Source organism: Pogona vitticeps, chromosome 2 (genome assembly GCF_051106095.1).
Source record: "Pogona vitticeps strain Pit_001003342236 chromosome 2, PviZW2.1, whole genome shotgun sequence".
Taxonomy (NCBI): Eukaryota; Metazoa; Chordata; class Lepidosauria; order Squamata; family Agamidae; genus Pogona; species Pogona vitticeps.
In genome coordinates, this window is record NC_135784.1 from 142,052,169 (window position 1) to 142,071,927 (window position 19,759).

At 42.3% G+C, this 19,759-nt stretch overlaps 1 protein-coding gene across 2 annotated transcripts in view; it reads left to right on the plus strand.

Annotated features, from left to right (window-relative positions):
* The window catches only part of RPTOR (regulatory associated protein of MTOR complex 1), a 459,589-nt gene that overhangs the window by 37,727 nt on the left and 402,103 nt on the right, over positions 1-19,759 (plus strand). For both annotated transcript variants that reach the window (XM_020813521.3, XM_020813530.3), the window contains exon 2: positions 2,546-2,648. In XM_020813521.3, the coding sequence (XP_020669180.1) occupies positions 2,546-2,648 (103 nt within the window). The remainder of the gene's footprint in view (positions 1-2,545; positions 2,649-19,759) is intronic.

Here is a 19,759-nt window from a genome sequence, read left to right on the forward strand (position 1 = left end):
CAGATTTTTCTTAGTGATGAAGTAAGGAAGCCTTCAATCAGTAACAGTAATGAAACAAATAAGGAGATCAACACATGGATTTTTTTTTGCTTTAATGGTTTCTTTGTATATGTACAAATAGGATCAGTCAACAATATAACTAATCCATTCCTATACAGTTTCTATTCCTTATCTATTCCCAAGTAAAATAAATTCTAACACCTTCTGCATTAGCTCATTAGAAGAAATCTATTTTGTTGTTGCCCAAATAGTTACTGGATTCCTGCTCCATGTAGAAATAGCCTCTAGTTATTTAAAATATTTTCATTACACCCTTCTTTAAATGTTTAAGTTTTAGAAATTCCACATATTCATGTGGACATGGTCAAAGCTCTGTCTTGGTACATCAGTAGCATAAAATAACTCACCTTCTAGTTACATCAGCTTCCGAAATGGTAAAGATGGAGGTGATATTTTTCTTTGCGTTTTAGGTTACTATGAATGAAATTTTGTTCTACAGTTCCACGATATGGCTATTCTGCCCAGTATGCCTTGATATGTGCATATGTACATGTAAACAGGGGTTCCCAGTGCATTGTAGCAGATAGAGTGAAGGACTAGAACTCTGAACAGGCTCAGCCATGGAAACTCACTTGGGGGGTGTGGAACTGGTAAAACCACTCCTTAAATATCTCACCTTATTGTAAGTTGGTCCCAACTTGATGGCACGGAAAACACACATGCATATGTAAATAATGATGGTATGTAACTATTAATGCATGATTGCTATGCATGTTAATGAGTCTATTTTGAATAGCCAGGGGAGCGGAGTCAGTTGTGTGGAGTCAGTTGAGTTTGGATGTAATAGAGTAGTTTATGGGGAGTATGAGTGAATACTGTAAAAGTTTATACATATTGCAGTTGTTTTTCTCTTCAATTTAACTACCTAACGGATTACTTTTCACTTTCTCTCACTTACCTGTGCTTTCCAATTAATTATTTTGTTTGTTCCTGAACAAAATTGTCTTCATTATTTGTTTTTAAGTTTCACTTTATGAAAGACATTTAGCAATTGCAAAAGAGAATATTACACCCACATATAAGCAGGCTATACAGAACCAGAAGAAGCCTGAGTTTTCACTAAAGGATATCTTTTCATTCAGTAACCAAATAAAATATGGATATGAGCTGGTGACACTGGCTGGGTAGCACAGTTAAAGAGCTACACCAAATACTTTGGAGAGGTTTGGGGATGTGAGTCTAACATCTAACTTAGCAGCACTAAGAATGAGGTGGCAGGGTTTAAAGTAGAAGTACTCAAGGCATCTGCAATTACCTCGGTAGTGTGCACAATGGCAGTGATGGTGTAGTGGCAATTTTTTGCTGATTGAAAGCTTTCTTGTGCAATTTCAGGGTGCAGGAAACATTGCTGCATTTTGTATAAATCATGTGTATCTTTAAATTGCCTTCAAGCAGTGGTAATTTGCCTTTAAGCAGTGGTAGTTTGCTAATAATAACATCATCACCATTGTGCACCTGGAGTTGTGCAACAGGGTTTCAGCCACTGTACGCTTGTTTCTGTACACCTTGTTCAGATAGTATACACAGTCATAATGAGAATGCACTCATTGGGCTCAATGTGAAAAATTATCCCCACGCCTAGTAGGAATTATTATTTTATGTATTTAATAGATTTATATTTTGTTTATTTAACATATTTTAGGTGCCTCTCAGAGCAAGAGCTCTCACAAAACATATTATATGGCCAATTCTAATAATAATAATGTGCTGTGAAGTTGATTCGAACTGATGATAGTCAGATGTAGTTTACCAGACCTTCCTTGTGGTGACTCTGAGACCATGTAGCTTGCTGGGAGCGGCACATGCTGACTCTTCTTCCCAGAGGAACACATCTCTTGACCCCTAGTTCTGTTATCACTCCCTGAGCTATCTAGCCTCATCAGACTTGTAGGCAGCTAGCTAAAGCATACACAATAATGAAATAGCATAATTAGTACAATCAGTGAACTCCAGCGATAATTATGAGCACATACGCCACAAACTTTGAAAATTTAACATCAGAATTGTAGCTGAAGCCTAAGAAACAGCCAACAGAACACAATTAAGTAAAGGCCAAAGAAAATGAATAGATTGTCCCAATAAAACAATTAGGCTGGTATAGATATAGTAGCAAAGTTGTGTTTAATTCTTGTCTTTGTATACCCATTCACAGTAATCAGTGCATGAATGGAATTTCCTATGAATGAATCAAAACTCACATCTTCATGCTGAGTGATTGGAGTTCATCTCACAATGAATTTCTTGTAGTATTTGTGCACAACTGCAATAGAAATATTTGTTATTGTTCAGGAAGCAGTTACAGGGCCTGTCAGAAATTTGCTTAAGTTCTGATATGGAACTGCAGCAGAAAGAATAAGAATGGGAATTAATAGCCAGAACTTTTAATTTTAAGGACCTTAGTAATATTCATGTAATAACTTGAAATTTTATTATCTGTGAAATTGACCTTTGCATTGCTAATCATAATGTTTTCTTCCTTCTCTAGATGAAGACTGTTAGTGTTGCCTTAGTATTGTGCCTAAATGTTGGCGTGGACCCTCCTGATGTGGTGAAGACAACGCCATGTGCCCGTCTTGAGTGCTGGATAGGTGAGCCCTTTGGAATATTATCGTCTTTCTAAAGGTTTAGCCTCCACTGTCTTGTGACTGTGGGTAGAGGTAGCAATACTTCAAAGTCTGGTTCTATGTCAAAATCTAGACAAAAGCCAACTAAAATGCTAAAATGTCACATTATCTCTCTTACTGGCTTAATTTTCAGTTGCTGGAGAACAGCCCTGGATTTATTTATTTTTAAAGGCAGCAGCAAACAAAAATTAGATTTCGGTGCTTCTGGAAGAAATCAGGGTTCAGACTCAGGTCAGCATTGCAAAAAAGAAAATTGCAAAGCAGCATACAGAAGCTTCCCTGTACGTTGTCTGCTATATTGGTAGTCAGAAACATACTACAGTATTAGTTGACTCTGGAGATTGCAGATGAGATAATCTCATAGTCATGTAGACCCCAATACATTTTGACAGCCACTTTGTAAATCCTTAATTCAAACTGTGCTCTCCAAATGTGTTGGATAAGAGCTTCTATTTTGGCCAGTCACCATCGCCCAGTGTGTAAAATAGATGGCATGATATTCAAGCAGCCTAGTTATCAGGTTGACAGGGGAGGGGCATAAGGGACTGTTTTATCTTACTTTCATTCCGAATGCTGTATGATTGTTGTTGTTTAGTCGTTAAGTCATGTCCGACTCTTCGTGACCCCATGGACCAGAGCACGCCAGGCTTTCCTGTCTTCCACTGCCTCCCGGCCTTTGGTCAAATTAATGTTGGAGATAAGGTGGCCATAATTTGCTGTGGTCCACATAGTCAAAGGCTTTTGCATAGTCAATGACGCAGAAGTAGATGTTTTTTCTGGAACTCTGGCTTTTCCCATAATCCTGCGCATGTTAGTAATTTGGTCTCGAGTTCTTCTGCCCCTTCAAAATCCAGCTTGTACTTCTGGGAGTTCTCGGTCCACATACTGCTGAAGCCTACTTTGGAGGATTTTGAGCATAACCTTGCTAGCATGTGAAATAAGTATGTATGATTACAGTCACTCAATTGTATATTTCCTCTGCTATAGCCATGGTGCAGATGGAGAGGTATTTGATTCTAGCTCTGCTAAACCTGTATAAAATTGGCCGTTTTGGGGTAAATCCTCTGATAAAAGAAGTCCTGTAACACAGAATTCCCAAACCCCCGGTCTGTGGCCCTGTGCCGGTCCATGGCCTTGGCAGGACCAGACTGCAGAGACAGCTCTCCCGCTCCCCTGCATGCACTCCCTCCTGCATGCCCACACACATGCACATCCTGCCCACCTGCATGCACGGGTGCCCCGCCCACTCGTGCACATGTGTGAGCTCACCCCGCCCAACCACGAACACACCCTGCCCACCCACAAGCGCACACTTCCCACCTGCAAGCGCACACTGCCCACCACACCTCACGCATGAATCCTGCCTCCCCAACTGGTCCACAGTTCGGAAAACGTTGGGGACCACTGCTATAACACACAAGTTAATACAGTATTGTAATCTGACAGCACAACTGATGGTAGTCAGAAGTGGTTTACTATACCTTCCTTGTGGTGCCTCTGAGACAACACAATTAGCCTGTAATTTAATTTTTTAAAAAAGGTTTGCTGTGAAGCAGTAGAGATTTCTGATGGTTGTGTTTTGGTCAGTAATTTCGAAACTGAAGGGCAGTCTAACAAAAACAGCCCCACTGGAAGTTTTACTTTACTTTAATTTAGTTTTAAAATTAATGTGATTTCCTGGTGGCTTAATTGAAACAGTGTAATTTTTCTTGCTCACTGACAAATAGCTTCTAGTAGACACTGTACTGAGGTATTCTATATAATGTGTTCCAAAGATAATGCAATAGGTATACAGTGGTGCCCCGCATAGCAACGTTAATCCGTTCCAGGATTAACGTCGTTATACGGAAACATCGTTAAACGGAACTAAAAAGCCCATAGAAACGCATTAAAACACGATTAATGCGTTCCTATGGGCTTAAAACTCACCATTGAGTGAAGATCCTCCATAGGGGCAGCCATTTTCGGTGCCTTTTAAGCGAGGAATCCGTCCAGAAAACAGCGACGGCCATTTTGAAACCGCCGTCTTCCCCCTACCCAGTTCCCACCCACCCCAGTCCCCGATGCTGGGAGGCGCGCACAGCCGGGGCTTGCTATTTCTCCCGGCTTGCCCCCACCCCCCTCGCCGATGCCGGGAAGAGAGTGCAGCCAGGGCTTGCTATCTCTCCTGGCTTGCCCCCCCCTCCTCACCGATGCCGGGAAGAGAGTGCAGCCAGGGCTTGCTATCTCTCCTGGCTTGCCCCCACCCTCCTCACCGATGCCGGGAAGAGAGTGCAGCCAGGGCTTGCTATCTCTCCCGGCTTGCCCCCACCCTCCTCGCCGATGCTGGGAGGTGCACACAGCCAGGGCTTGGTCTTCCTCCTGGTTCCCACCCACCCCCCTCGCCGATGCCGGGAAGAGAGCGCAGCGAAGACTTGCTCTCTCTCCCGGCTTGCCCCCACCCCCCTTGCCGATGCTGGGAGGCGCGCACAGCCGGGGCTTGCTCTCCCTCCCTCCTTCCGCCCACCTCAGTCCCCGATGCCCGGAAAGGGAAAGCAGCCGGGGCTTGCTCTCTCTCCCTCCTTCCCCCACCTCAGTTCCCGATGCCTGGAGGAGAGCACGCCCGGGGCTTGCTCTCTCTCCCAGCTTGCCCCCACCCCCCTCGCCGATGCCGGGAAGAGAGCGCAACCAAGGCTTGCTTTCTCTCCCGGCTTGCCCCCACCCCACTCGCCGATGCTGGGAGGCGTGCACAGCCGGGGCTTGCTCTCCCTCCCTCCGTCCCCCCATCTCAGTCCCCGATGCCCTGAATGGGAAAGCAGCTGGGGCTTGCTCTCCCTCCCTCCTTCCCCCCACCCCAGATCCCGATGCCCAGAGGAGAGCGCGGCCAGGGCTTGCTCTCCCTCCCTTCTTCCCCTCCACCTCAGTCCCCGATCCCGGGAAGGGAGCTCAGCTGGGGCTTGCTCTCCCTCCCGGCTTCCCCCCACCCCAGTCGCTACCGCCGGTAAGCTGGGGGAAGGGATGGGGAAAAATCGCTTTGCGATTTTTCCCCATAGAGAACATCGCAATACGATCGCAAAAGCGATCGCAAAAACTTCTTCGGTATGCGGATTCGTCGTTAAACAAGGCGCCCGTTAAGCGAGGCACCACTGTATGTAAATGTTCCAATGGCAGAAAGTGAGGAAGAATTAAAAACCTCTTAATGAGGGTGAAAGAGGAGAGCGCAAAAAATGGTCTAAAGCTCAACATAAAAAACCCTAAGATCATGGCCACTGGTCCCATCACCTCCTGACAAATAGAAGGGGAAGATATGGAGGCAGTGACACATTTTACCTTCTTGGGCTCCATGATCACTGCAGATGGTGACAGCAGCCACGGCATTAAAAGACTTCTGCTTCTTGGGAGGAAAGCGATGACAAACCTAGACAGCATCTTGTAAAGCATAGACATCACCTTGCTGACAAAAATCCACATAGTGAAAGCTATGGTTTTTCCAGCAGTGATGTATGGAACTGAGAGCTGAACCATAAAGAAGGCTGACCACCAAAGATGCTTTTGAATTGTGGTGCTGGAGGAGGCTCTTGAGAGTCCCCTGGATTGCAAGGAGATCAAACCTATCCATTCTGAAGGAAATCAACCCTGAGTGCTTACTGGAAGGACAGATCCTGAAGCTGAGGCTCCAATACTTTGGCCATCTCATGAGAAGATGCCCTGGAAAAGACCGTGATGTTGGGAAAGTGTGAGGGCAAGAGGAGAAGGAGATGACCGAGGATGAGATGGTTGAACAGTGTCATCAAAGCTACCAACATGAATTTGACCCAACTCTGGGAGGCAGTGGAAGACAGGAGGGCCTGGCATGCTCTGGTCCATGGGGTCTTGAAGAGTCGGACACGACTTAATGACTAAATAACAACAAAATGTTCCACAAAACAGGAAGTAGTGTTGTAGCAGTGTTGTAGCAATGCTTGGCTGTGGTCCTGGTCTCACTAATTACAGATTATGGGGAAAGCACTTAAATTGGATTTTATTTATTTATTTAAATTTATGCCCTGCCCATCTACTCCGAAGTCTCCTATGGAAAATATTATAGATTCCCTCCAAACACTGGTCAGTTGAACCAGGGACAACTTCATGAGTGCCACTGTTGGCTGTATGAACATTCATTTATTTCATCATTTTTCAGTGTGAAATCAGCCTACATCTTTCATCAAGCATTTTCCAATTTATGTTGCTTTCATGCATAATAAAGTGGTTCAGAGAGTTCTATGGCTTTAATAAGGGCAGATACTTTAACTGTGTCTAGGAAATTCTGCATTGCTTCAAGGTTGTAGAATATTGTGATTAGAAGGTGTTTTTCCTCAAATGAACAAAAATGCAGAGGCTTTTCTCTTAGTATTTTCTGGATGTTTTCTCTTAGGAGTTTACAGGGTTTGCTTGATTTTCTTAATCCATAAAGCTGCTGCAACATCAGGTTTAACGCAGTTGCTAAGAAGACATAAGGCATTAAAAAGTGACTTTAGCATTTACTGCAGAGTTGTTAGCAGAAGCTTTCAGTTTTATGCATGCTTGTTCAACTGCATAGACATAGCTATTGTTCTATTGTTCTTTAGGAGTCCAGATGCCTCAAACAAGTAATATGACAACAGTGGAACAGTATGAGTGTTTGGAAGTGTTTTCAACAACCATTCATTTAGAATTTGTGGAAGTCATGTCACTGAGTCAGTGTTTAGTAATGATGAATCTTTTTCCCATTTACTGAAAACACTGGTGTTGTCAACAGAGAGGAAACATTGCCCCTTTACCTCTCACCAGGCCTTTAAAAAAAGCTGTTATAAAACCATGCTCCCATTTGCTTGCTCAGTGTTAGTAGCAGAGGACCCATTCAATGATATTGGCTCTTCTCCATGGTTTTTGTGTTGATTTAAAGGCTGGAACATATTTTCCCCAAAGACTGTAGTTTGCAGTCTTGGTCATCTCCTTTTATTGTGAAAATGGATATGCTGAAAAATGCAGCAACTTACATCTCTTTCCCCATACCTGCAGAAATGCAAACTAGTAAAAGAACTGCAAGGAGAAATGCTGCTGCTTTGCACAATACATTCTGTGTTATTGTCTCCTTGGCATATTAAGTAAGTGGAGAGTGGAATGAAGGAAAGCAGAGCATTTAACATCTCTGTAGTAAATCTAGGATTGAATTGGATGTTCTGTTTTTCTCACCTGGTACCACTGTGACTGACAGTTTCATGTCTGCCCCAGCCCCCAACAATTTTTAAAAACGTACTAGCATTTTACTAGCCTCTAAGGAAGTCATGTTAATTTCCCAGAGAGAGAAAGCAAATGAAGGACGTTTTATGTTACGCACATCCCTTTTTACCATTGGATCTTCCTCCCTGAGGCAGAGAAGGAGGAATGTCCCCAAAGGTTTCTAAGTGGCTATAGTAGAAAGATGTTCTGTTGTCACAACAATGGTTATAGGTGGGGGAGACACATCAGGGCTAGTTGGGAGAGATTGCACTTCACCAAATCAAGTACATCTCAGTCCCCTGTTGCACCTTCAGAAAGACTGAAGAAATATACAATAGTCTCATAGGATCCTTGAATTGTACAGTGTGAAGTTACACCAGGAGCCCCCCAATCCATGTTTTACCAGTGTAGCAAATCCACAGCTAAAATATCCGTAATCGATGGTCATCCATCCTCTGTTCAAAAACCCCTAATGAAAGAGAGTCCATTACTTTAAAAGAAGATCTGTTCCATTGTCAAATAACATCACCATTTTCTTTCTAATGCTTAACTGGAATTTGCTTTCATGCAATCTGAATCCTTATGTTTGGGATCATCCCTTTTGAAAAGCAGTAACTAAGCTTACTGCATCTTTCTTGCAATAGCTCTTCAAATATTTGATAGTGGCGATCATGTCTGGAACCAGTATGCTTTGTATCTGCCCCTTGCTTGAAACCAGTGTGACAGATGAAGAATGAACAAAAAATCAACAGAAGCAGAAAAAGGCCACCCCCAACCTTCTGTCCTGGCTGGCAGAGATTAGGAAATTGTGTTTTCTCTGTCACTGTCTCTTCTCCCCCATTCTGTTTGATTGCTTTGTAAGTAATGTTCTTGCACTTTGTCCTTTTTTGTTTTCTTTTAAATGTGTCCCTCCTCTCTCTGGGATTAAAATCAGAATGAGCAGTTATGTCTTGAAGGAAAGTGAAGGATAGGTGTGTGTATCCTTTGTAATTTGCTCTGAAGGAGCTACAAAGCGCTATTACATAAATCTTATGGGAAGCTATGGTTAGGTGTGCTGTTTTCACTCCAGAGTTCTCATAATATTGTCTTTCTCCTTTTAGAGAAATGATACCTGTCCTTTATTTTGGTTTTGCTTTATGAAGGGGCATTAAATGTCACAACAGGACTGTAGAAAATGCCATTAAGAAAGATGTATGCCCTCTAGCATTCTAGGAAAAAAATCTGTTTAACAGTAATATAAATGAGTTGCATACTGAACAGAAGCAATACGGTTCAACTAGAGTTTCTCTTTTTTGTAATAGAGGCTATGTATTAAAGCTAAGCTCCATTTTTATCTATTGCCTCTCTGGACTCCTACAGAGGAGTACAGTACATTTGTATCCTCCCTAAGAGGAACAACAAGTGCCTAAGAATATATAGTATCACAAGTTCCCTTTTGGATGACTCTTAGTCTATTAATGACTTAGTAATTCTGGATTTGAAAATGAGTTTGTCCCAGTTGATAAATGTTTCTTCCACATAGTCATGGATATAATGTAGTGAAGAGTTAGTTTTGGGAGTGTGGACATTTTAATTGTGGCCACTCCACTTTCCCCAACTATGATAAATTTAGTGTGGCCAAAATAGATACATCTCTTTTGATGTGCGACCACGGGGAATTATAAGTGGTTTTCCTTAATTTTACTAGATTGTTAAGTACATATGTGCCCAGACATTTAAATGTGTTTAATCCTTTAGTTGAGTTCAGTAACTTTTTGTCTTTCAGTTACAGGCTTATACAGAGTGCTTCTGATCACATACAGCTGATTTGTGGGCGTTCCACCTTGCCTTAGGTCTTAAATTCTTTTATAATTTCTAGTTTTTTAAAATTATTGTTCATCTTCAATGGGAATAGGAATTGGGATGGGGGTACAGGGGTTAGTGGGGGAACAGGTAAGGATCGGGAAGGGGTAAAATTCCAGAGAATGAATGTAAGTATTCTTACATTCATTTACATAATTATGCTAAAAAGATCACACAAATAAACAATTTAGCAATATTTACCAGAATATCTATAGTTACTAATCCCTTGGACCTTCACATTCTTCTTTTATCTATACTTTCCAAACCATGTTTCAAATCCAATTATAAAATTGTTCCCAGTTTTTGAGTTCTTTTTGAGATGACCTTTCATTTAATGCTCCTGTCAGTACATCCATCTCCACCACTTCCAGTGCCTTTTCTATCAACACCTCAAGAGACAGTACTTCTTCTTTCTTCCAGTGTTTCCCATATAGTAGCCTCGCTGCAGTAATTACATGTAGTGTCAAATATCTCATTTATTTATCTACGATTTCAGGCATAATAGTAAATTAAAATGATTCCAGTTTAAATGGTACTGCGCAAGATACAATTTTTGGTAACATTTGATGTACTGATCTCCAATAACTTTTTGCTTCCCTGCATCTCCATCAGATATGATAAAAAGTACCCTTCTGTATTTTACATTTCCAACATTGGTTGGGGATATTTTCCTACAATTTCTGTTGTATTTTTTATGTGACTTAGTGACTGGGTTTAAATGAATTGTGCCTTTTTGCTTTGAATGTGTTTTTTGGTTTTAGGCAGAAATAGTCAACTTTTATTATTTTATGGAGATTGCTTACATGTAAGCTCACTTAATTGTCTGAATATGAATTGCTTGATGCTTTTGCGTTGCTTTACAGTTGTACAACTGCTTTCTTGAATTATTTTACTTTTTTATAATTTTAATAAACTTTTAAGTATTTTACCAAGGTGTAAAATACCTTGGTAAAATATTTCCTTTCCTTTGAGGTGGGGGGATGGAGTTTGAATGTGTGAAGAAGGTGCCTGGATAAACAACTGTGTTTGCTTCATTTTAGTATTTTGAGTGGACTACCTTGTCTGGTTGATGAACCAGGCACAAAGAACATTAAAATTAAAATTGTTTTATTTTATATGTTGTACTCCACCCAGAGTAGTCTATTGACTAGATGGGCGGGATATAAATTCAATAAATAAATAAAGAAAGAACAATTCAGGATAATTTCTGTCTTAGTTAAGGGGGGGGGGCAAGTGAAGACCTAGGTTAGAAGCTTGCCCATAGTGCTAATTCATACTCTTTCACTCTCTATTTTGGCCAGAATAGAAGTTAATAATTTAACACCCCTTAAATATTTCACTTACATTGAAAGCCCTCTTAGGGTCGCTTAGGAGTTATTTTACCAGTTCCATTCCTAGTCAGCTTCAATGGCTGAGTAGGGATTTGAACCCTGTTCTCCAGAGTCCTAGTCCATCACTCTATCCACTACCCCACACTTGGAATTCAATTGGAGTACAGGACAAGTGATTCATTGGTTAAGTGAATAAAGTATACTCTCTTGTTCAAGCAACTGAGTACAGAACCTGCTTTCAAAATGGCTGAGTGCCTTGTATGCATCTAATGATAAAATGGTAATTGACTTCTTATTCTCCACAAAGTGGCGCAAGATGTTCAGTGCTCATCATATGATGTTCAAGAATTATCTGCCTGACATAAGCTCACGTGGTGGCGCTGTGGGCTAAACTGCAGAAGCCTGTGCTGCAGGGTCAGAAGACCAGCAGTGGTAAGATCGAATCCACGCAACGGAGTGAGCTCCCATCGCTTTGTTGTCCCAGCTCCTCGCCAACCTAGCAGTTCGAAAGCATGCAAATGCGAGTAGATAAATAGGTACCATCTCGGTGGGAAGGTAAAAGGGTGTTCCCTAGTCACGCTGGCCACGTGGCAATGGAAACCGTCTTCAGACAAGCTCTGGCTCTACAGTTTGAAAACGGGATGAGCACCGCCCCCTAGAGTTGGACACGACTGGACTAAAAATGTCAAGGGGAACCTTTACTTTATATATAATTAGTTCTGAACTTGTTAATCATTTTGGCCAGAATAGAAGTTAATAATTTAACATTTTGATCGCTCTTCTATGGGGTGTTTTGATTGTGTTTGTTCAACATCTTTACTGCATTCAGTAATTAGTACAGTGTACGTTGTGCTCCAGGAATTAGGAATTTGTACCCGTACAGAAGTTTATTAAATAGAAAGGTCAATTTTGGCACTGAAAATTCTTTAAAGCTTTTAAAAGTTTATCTTAAGCAAGCTTTTAACTCAGGTGCTTTATTGTTTTCTATTTATTAAAAGCATCCAGGTGTTCTTGTTGTGCAGTGTTGGCATTTAGACTTTATTCTTCAAATAATTGTTAAGTGTCCAGATACAGATGTAATGGTGGGCTTCTGCTTTTATAAGGGTTCTTATAAAATCATTTAAAGAGATTTCTTAATTCTTTATTGTCCCATATAAGAATTCCTTGGGCAATTCAGTCTTTTCCAGTTTTTTTACGCCAGAGATTGGCAAAGTTTTGAATTTTTATTATTAGGGTGGATTTGTTTTAAATCATTATTTTAATTAAAATAATTTTTACTATTTAAATAAAAAAGTTGATTTTTAAAATTTAAATCATGATTTAACTTGTGACTAAAATCAATTTTTTAAAAAAAACATTGATTTTTATCCACTCTGACTGAAATTATAAGATTTTTGTTTTAGGCAGACAGATTTTTTTCTTTTGATCTTATTAATTTCCAGAGCTTTGAATTATGCTTCCCCCTCCAGTATCTATTCTTCTTTAAAGCAACTTGTATTTTTGTCCTGTTGCTTTAGGAGCTTAATTGCATTAACAATTTTTAAATTTGTCATGCTTAAAAAAGATAAGCCATCAGGATTATGAAAGATTCTTGTAGGACTATCTTCATTGGGTTTCATATCTGTTATTTGTAGGTTTGCCGTAAGTTAGAAACAAGTTGATGGTGTGTAACATACTCACCAAATCCTGCTAAGAGCTGTTTTTCCTATTATGATTTAACTTGCCTTCCTACAAGGGTAACATAATTTTCTGAGATTAAGGAAGGAAATGACACTTCAAGTAGCTATCTTTGATGGGTGCAGGAACATACCCTTAATATAATCTCTCTTGAAGTTATCATCAAAGGTAGCCATAGATATGAATAGAAGTTATTTAGCAGTATGATTCAATTTCTCCCCACTTCAATTACAGCTTTATTAGCATTGGCTAATTAGCAGACCTCTGTTAAAATTAGAATGTTCTGTGGTTTTTTCAAACAGAAAAAGAGGGCAAATAAGGAAAATATCTATGTTATTCATCTTTGTTCTTTTCACCTAAAGATACTAAATTCATTCTTTTTTCCATAATAGCAGGAAGTTTCCATTAAAAGTACAAATATGCCCTGTGGCATATCAAAGTCCACTGGGACAAGTTTCTTCCCTGGGTGAACTTCTATTGTGTCTCATTAGTCTTCTTCTGCATACATTTTTACACATTCATCTTGATACTTCAGGGAATCATTTGAAATGATCCAGGATTTCAGCCAAAGACATAGCATTGTTTTTGTTCTGTTGTTCTCAAAGAATAAGTAAGTCTTGTTGAGGAAGGAAGTAATGGTATGGAAATGCAAGCTCCTCCGTGATTCCTCATCTGCTTTCTCTTGAGTGTCAAGACACAAGGTGCTAGGTTCCCCATCTCTTCTTTCCATTTTTGTAAATGCAGAATTGATACATTGATTTTGAATGTTGTGGAGCAAATTTCTCATCTCTATTGCAGGCCTTGGCTATCTTAGAGAGCTTTGTTCTTTCATAAATCTACAGCTAAAACTAAAGGCATGGCTAAACTAAATGCTGGAATCCTATTTTCAATAGCAACATTTTAAAAGTATGATAGTTGTTGTTGTTAATTTGAATAATAGTTTGCTCTGAGGGGGAAAATGTCTAATGAGCCAAGATACCATGTACTCTCCCATGGTTCATTTAATTAAGTTATTTACTTACCACATTTATATCCCACCTATCTTCCAGTGAGCTCAAGGTGAGAGGTATACAGTGGGGCCTCAACTTACGAATGTCCATACTTAAAAAATGTTGAGTTACAAAAAGCTCTGGCCGCAAAATTTTGCTTCGACTTGCAACCGGAGCTTCCAGTTACGAATAGAAAAAGGCAGGGAAAAAAAGATGGGGAATTCAAACCGTTGGTGGCAAAGAGGCTGCAGTGGGGACAGGGAAGCAGGGGGCAGCGGGGGCAGCTTTGGAAGCCTGGGATTTTTTTTCTTTGGCCGGAATAGATGAATTGGTTTTCAATGCATTCCTATGGGAAATGGTGCTTCGACTTACAAATTTTTTGAGTTACGGCCACCGGTCCAATACGGATTAATTTTGTAAGTTGAGGCTCCACTGTTTAGCTTTCCTTTTCCCCAGTTTGTTGTCTCAACAACACTGTGAGGCAGGTTACAACAAAAAAGAGTGAGTGGCTCGAAGTCACTTAGTGAGTTTCATGGCTTGTTGGGGACTAGTCACAGTCTAGTACTCTACCTATTAGACAACAATGTTGCCAAGTTCCATTTCAGTAGATGCTAAGTAATGATAACCTGTGTATACAGTAAATGCCCCTTCGTCTCAATGGCTACTGCCACATTGTACGATACTTTTTAAATAAACATCCCCCCCCCCCCGTGTATATAGCAGAAGCTGCAATGTTCAGGATACTGAGTTTTATTGTGAGGCCAGATGCTGTTTTTGCACTGCGTGGCCTTGCTTATATAGAACCGAAGACCTCTATTTTGATGAAATATGAATAGAACAACACGAAATATTACTTGTTCCTTGTGTAATTCAGAAACATTTTGATTTGGCCTTGAAAACCCATTAGCTGTTTACCCTTATTACCTCTCTGTAAGACCGGAGGCGGGAGCACTACCACTCTTGCCAGAGTGCCGTCCCTCCCTCTCACTGCCAAGAAGGAGATTCAGATGGCTCCTGTCTCTCCACCTAAGAAAGCAGAGCCGCCAGAGTCAGACCCGGAGAGAGTAGAGAAGGGGATACAGAGGTTGACAGTCAGAAGTACTGGGGAAGAAACGGAGGGAATAAAGTGGAAGCCAGGGGGTAGAGAGAGAGAGGCGGGGATGGCGGATATAAAAGGAAGAGAAGGGCAGTTGCTGCCAGGTTGGACTGGCATCTGGGAAAGGCTCCGAGTCCCGAAAGAGGAGGTGGACTATCGAAGATGGAGGGAGATCCCACCGAGACCCCCATATTGGGGAGAGGCTGAGGCGAGAGAGTGGAGGAGGAGATTGAGAGAGGAGAAAGAGAAGGTGGAAAGAGAGAGACGTGAGAGATTGGAATGGAGGGTGAGGGAAATGTAGAGTGGGGAATGCCCAGAGGACCCTGGCAGATCTCTGCCGCCACCCGGGACACCCCCTGGTTGGACACCTGGGATGATGACATGGTCTCCTTACTGGAAGGAGAGACAGGACTGGTACTGAACCAAGACACTTCTTTGGACTGGCCGAGCCCTTGGAATTCGGGAGAGGGAAACCCCTTCAGGACCAAAGAATGGAAACCCCTTGCTGACCTGTTGTTGGAAGGAGACAAACGTTGGACTAGTTTTGCTGATACTGGTTTCTTGTTAAACACTCCAATAAATGTTACTCTTGTTTCAAAACCACGGACGTCTGCTGATTTATTTGAAGAAAAACAAGAGCTGGAGACTGGACTCTCACACTCTCCCCTTTCCCCTACAGAAATATGTATGCGTCTTCGTGGTCTCTGTGAATGCACCCTAATGGGTTAATCTGTGCCTGCGCAGGGGTTTCTGGAATCTTCTATAGCTTAACACTCGTTCGCCAGGACCGCCCCGCAGTGCACGTGATCCACCTGCCCTGGCTAGTGCCTCAGTTCCTTTTTACCGCCTGAGGTTATTTCTCTTAGATGTGCTGCATTCGCCTCCTGCTTTGAAAAAGGAATTTTCTTGTTAGAGATCTTCGGATAGTGAGATTTTTGTTATTCCTTCCTTTTGCCCCCCCATCCCCTTTCTTTATTTTTAATTTTTTTATGGCCTCCTCTGGACCATTTAAACAGTGCACTTTGTGCCCCAATAAAATCCCATTCACTGATGACCACGATTCCTGCCTTTTTTGTTTGGGTGCAGCTCACCAACCGGCTTCTTGCCCTTTTTGTAGAAAGTTTATGAAGCAGGCACTTAAGCTAAAGCAGCAACGCCTATTTGTGGGAACGTTCCCTTCATCCCATACCGACTATGGAACCTGAACCACCTTCTCAGGTTCAATCAGTTTCCCCAGGAGCCTCAATTGCATCTGATGAAATCAAAATCTAAGTCTAAGACCATCAATAAGTCTATCTCGGGTGCTTTGGCACCGAACTCTACACCGGTACCGAAGTCTCATCCAGCACCGGACAAACAGTCCAAACCAAAGAAGCCTAAGAAATCGTCCTCTGATTCTTGATCCTCCAAACACCAGAAGGACAAGATGACCTCTTCCATCCAGTTACAAGAGCAGGAAACTATTTTCCTCAGTTCCATATCTGTGGAAGATGACGATTATCTGCCTCCACCTTCAGACCAACCACCTTTGCCTCTGTTGGCTCAGCCCCCCTTGTGGGCTAATACCTCAGCTGAGGTTACGGTACTGTCTCATTATGGACACTCGAGCCTTTCAGGTTGCTCAGTCTCTGAGTGTCAGTTGGATTCAGCTTCCATCGCTGATCCGCAACCTCCAAGCAAGCGGACCCGAAAAGCACATTATACACCAGAGACTGGTCCTACTGATGTTGACGCTCCACTTCCACAGACATTGACGGGATTACTTGTATCCCATGATTCACTTTCATGGTGCCATCATGCCAAGAGGGTTACCCTCTATGAGCCACCAGCATATTATGAGCTCCCACCACAGCAATACCATCACCGTCGATAATGGTACTGGTGCCCTGATACAGAGGTCTATCTGGAACTTAAGCACCCTCGATACTCCTACTACTTTTCTGATTCTGGTTCTGAATCTCTTCCATACCAACCATGATTAGTCCTCCTCGGCAGATGAGTTCTCGATACTGGTACCAATACCGAGAGCTCAGATGTCCTCCAGAAAGAGGAAGCATACCTCGCCTCCTTCTTCTACTACACCGGTACCGAAATGTATTAAACCATCCTCCAAGCACATGGTACCATGAACCGAACCCGCTGCCCATCCACAGGTTCGCCCATCATCAGTTAAAGTCACCACTACCTATGCTGGTGCTTCACCAGTATCTCATGAGACCACTCATGGTCATCGATCTATTTGAGCTAAGCCATATAAATCTACCATTCAGGATCCACCTCTTAAACAGGCATCAACCAAACAAACCACTGTACCGGTTGATACACTTGATGACCCGTCTTCTCCAGGTCATTCTGTGTCCTCACCATCAACAGATTCTGACACTGCTGACTCCATGGTACTCCCGGAGTCTCCTCCTAATCTGCCTACCCCTGACTCTGATATCGCCGATGTGAACCCCCCCCCCCCTCCATCAGAGGACTTTTGGTCGTATTCTCAACTAGTCCTACATATCTCTAAAGCAATAGATCTCAATATACAACAACCAGTACAGTCTGAGTCAGATACGTTTTACAAGGACATTGATGATGACCAGCTCCTCCACTCCGCATGGGGTTTATTCCATCTTTGCTCAAACTGATTAAACAATCTTGGGCTAAACCATCTTCTGTGCCACAAATCTCCAGACGAGTTGAAAAATTATGCAAGACTTATGGAGACAATACGGCTTTTCTATCCAAGCATCCACCCCCGAACTTGGTCATAGTCGATGCAACTCAAACAGAACAAAGAATTGGTCTAACACCACACTGAATAAGAAGGAAGGTAGGAAACTTGACATCATTGGTCATTGAGTATACTCCCTAGCATCCTTCACATTACGCGCTAACTACCTTGCAGCCATGAGTACATGGCACCGTTTCTTATGAAACAAAGCACTTCCTTCTCTTCAGTTGGCTCAGGGTGAATATAAATCTAGAGGCCTCACTTTCCATCAAGAGGTCATGGTTGTTGCGCGCCAGGAGTGCATCACAGCAAGGCACGTAATAGAAGCTGCTTCGAAGCACATGGCCGCAGCCATTGCCCTTCAAAGACATACTTGACTCCGCTCAGCCCACATCTCGGATGATTCTCGCATGCGGATTGCGGATCTACCATTTGATGGAGTTGGCCTTTTCGACACCAGAATCGATGAGATCCTTGATAATCTCCAAAAAATGAGGAAAACTGCAAGATCTTACAATACTCATCCTTATTACAGGCCCCAGCGCTGCCAATGGTGTCGCTCATATCCTTGCCAGCAATACAGATCTTTTTCTGATAAACAAGATACATACTTCAGGCTACATCCACTTTCCAGACTCCCTATATCACTCAGCATCAACATCCCCACCAGTCCTCCTTTCGTCGCCCTTACAAAAAACCGAAGCAGAGTCTTTGAATGTCAAGTCACCCGGTCTCCCCTGCTCCACTTACCACATCCTCATCAAATTCGCCTTGCCACCCATTTTTCATTCTGGGCTGCCATCACCACCGACAAGTGGGTCCTCACTATCAGTGCTGCCGGTTACGCCATAGAGTTCTCTGTCGTCCCACCTCCGAGGAGAGTCTTCACTCCACCATCCCGTGTTCTCAGCCTAGAAGTTAAATCCCTTCTCTCAAAAGATGCCGTTTCACTTGTCACCTCACCAGACGCTCACCTCGGGTTTTTCTCTAGATACTTCACGGTACCCAAGAGAGATAGTGGTCTCTATCCTTGACCTACAGGACCTGAATTATTACATCTTTCAGCAACGCTACCGCATGGTTACTCTAGAACGCATCTTACCTCTTCTCTAGGGCGATGTTTGGTTCGCTGTCATTGACCTAACCAACACCTATTTTCACATCAGTATACGCCAGGATCACAGAAAGTTTCTCAGATTCTCTCTCCTAAATACAGTGGTGCCTCGCTTAACGATTTTAATTGGTTCCAAAAAAATCATTGCTATGGGAAAACCGCTAAGCGAAACGCGGTTTCCCATTGAAATGCATTGAAAACTGGATAATCCGTTCCAATAGGAACGAATTGCCGTCCTTAAGCGAAAATCGCCATAGGAAACATCGCTAAGCGAAACACGGTTCCCCAATTGAAATGCATTGAAACCTATTCAATGCATCTCAATAGGGGGGAAAAATTCAACAACAAATTAAAAAAGAGTCGGAACAAAGTCAAATTAGTTTAACAAAGGATTTATTAAGTGCACTTATGATTTCAAGCATTCTAAACATTTTTTAAACATTTTTAAACATTTAAAAAACAGCCAACAGGAGGCTGTCAAAACCATCGTTAAGCGAAGCAGGGGAACCCAAACTGTCATCACTATGCAAAGCATGGTACCAAACATCGCTATGTGAAAATCGCCCATAGGGAACATTGTTAAACGGAGCACAAGATCACTCCAAAGAAGTCATCGTTAAACAAAGCGCTTGTTAAGCGAGGCGCCACTGTACTGTCTATGAATTCATGGCCCTTCCCTTTGGCCTTTCTACTGCTCCCCGCGTCTTCACAAAGTGTATGGCCCCAGTAGCAGCCTATCTCCGTACTCAGGGAATTTCCATCTTCCCATACATCGACAACTGGCTACTGGTGGCCCCCTCCCTTCTTCAAGCACTACACAATGTGATTTTCACATTTTCCCTTCTCGAGAACCTGGGACTACAACCTGGTCAACAAGGCCAAACCCACCCTTACACCTTCACAGCGGGTGAACTATATAGACACAGTTCTAGATTCCTGCTCCCGCCAACCTAGCGGTTCAAAAGCATGCAAATGCAAGTAGATAAATAGGGACTACCGTGGTGGGAAGGTAACAGCATTCCGTGTCTAAGTCGCACTGGCCATGTGACCACGGAAAGATTGTCTTCGGACAAAACGCTGG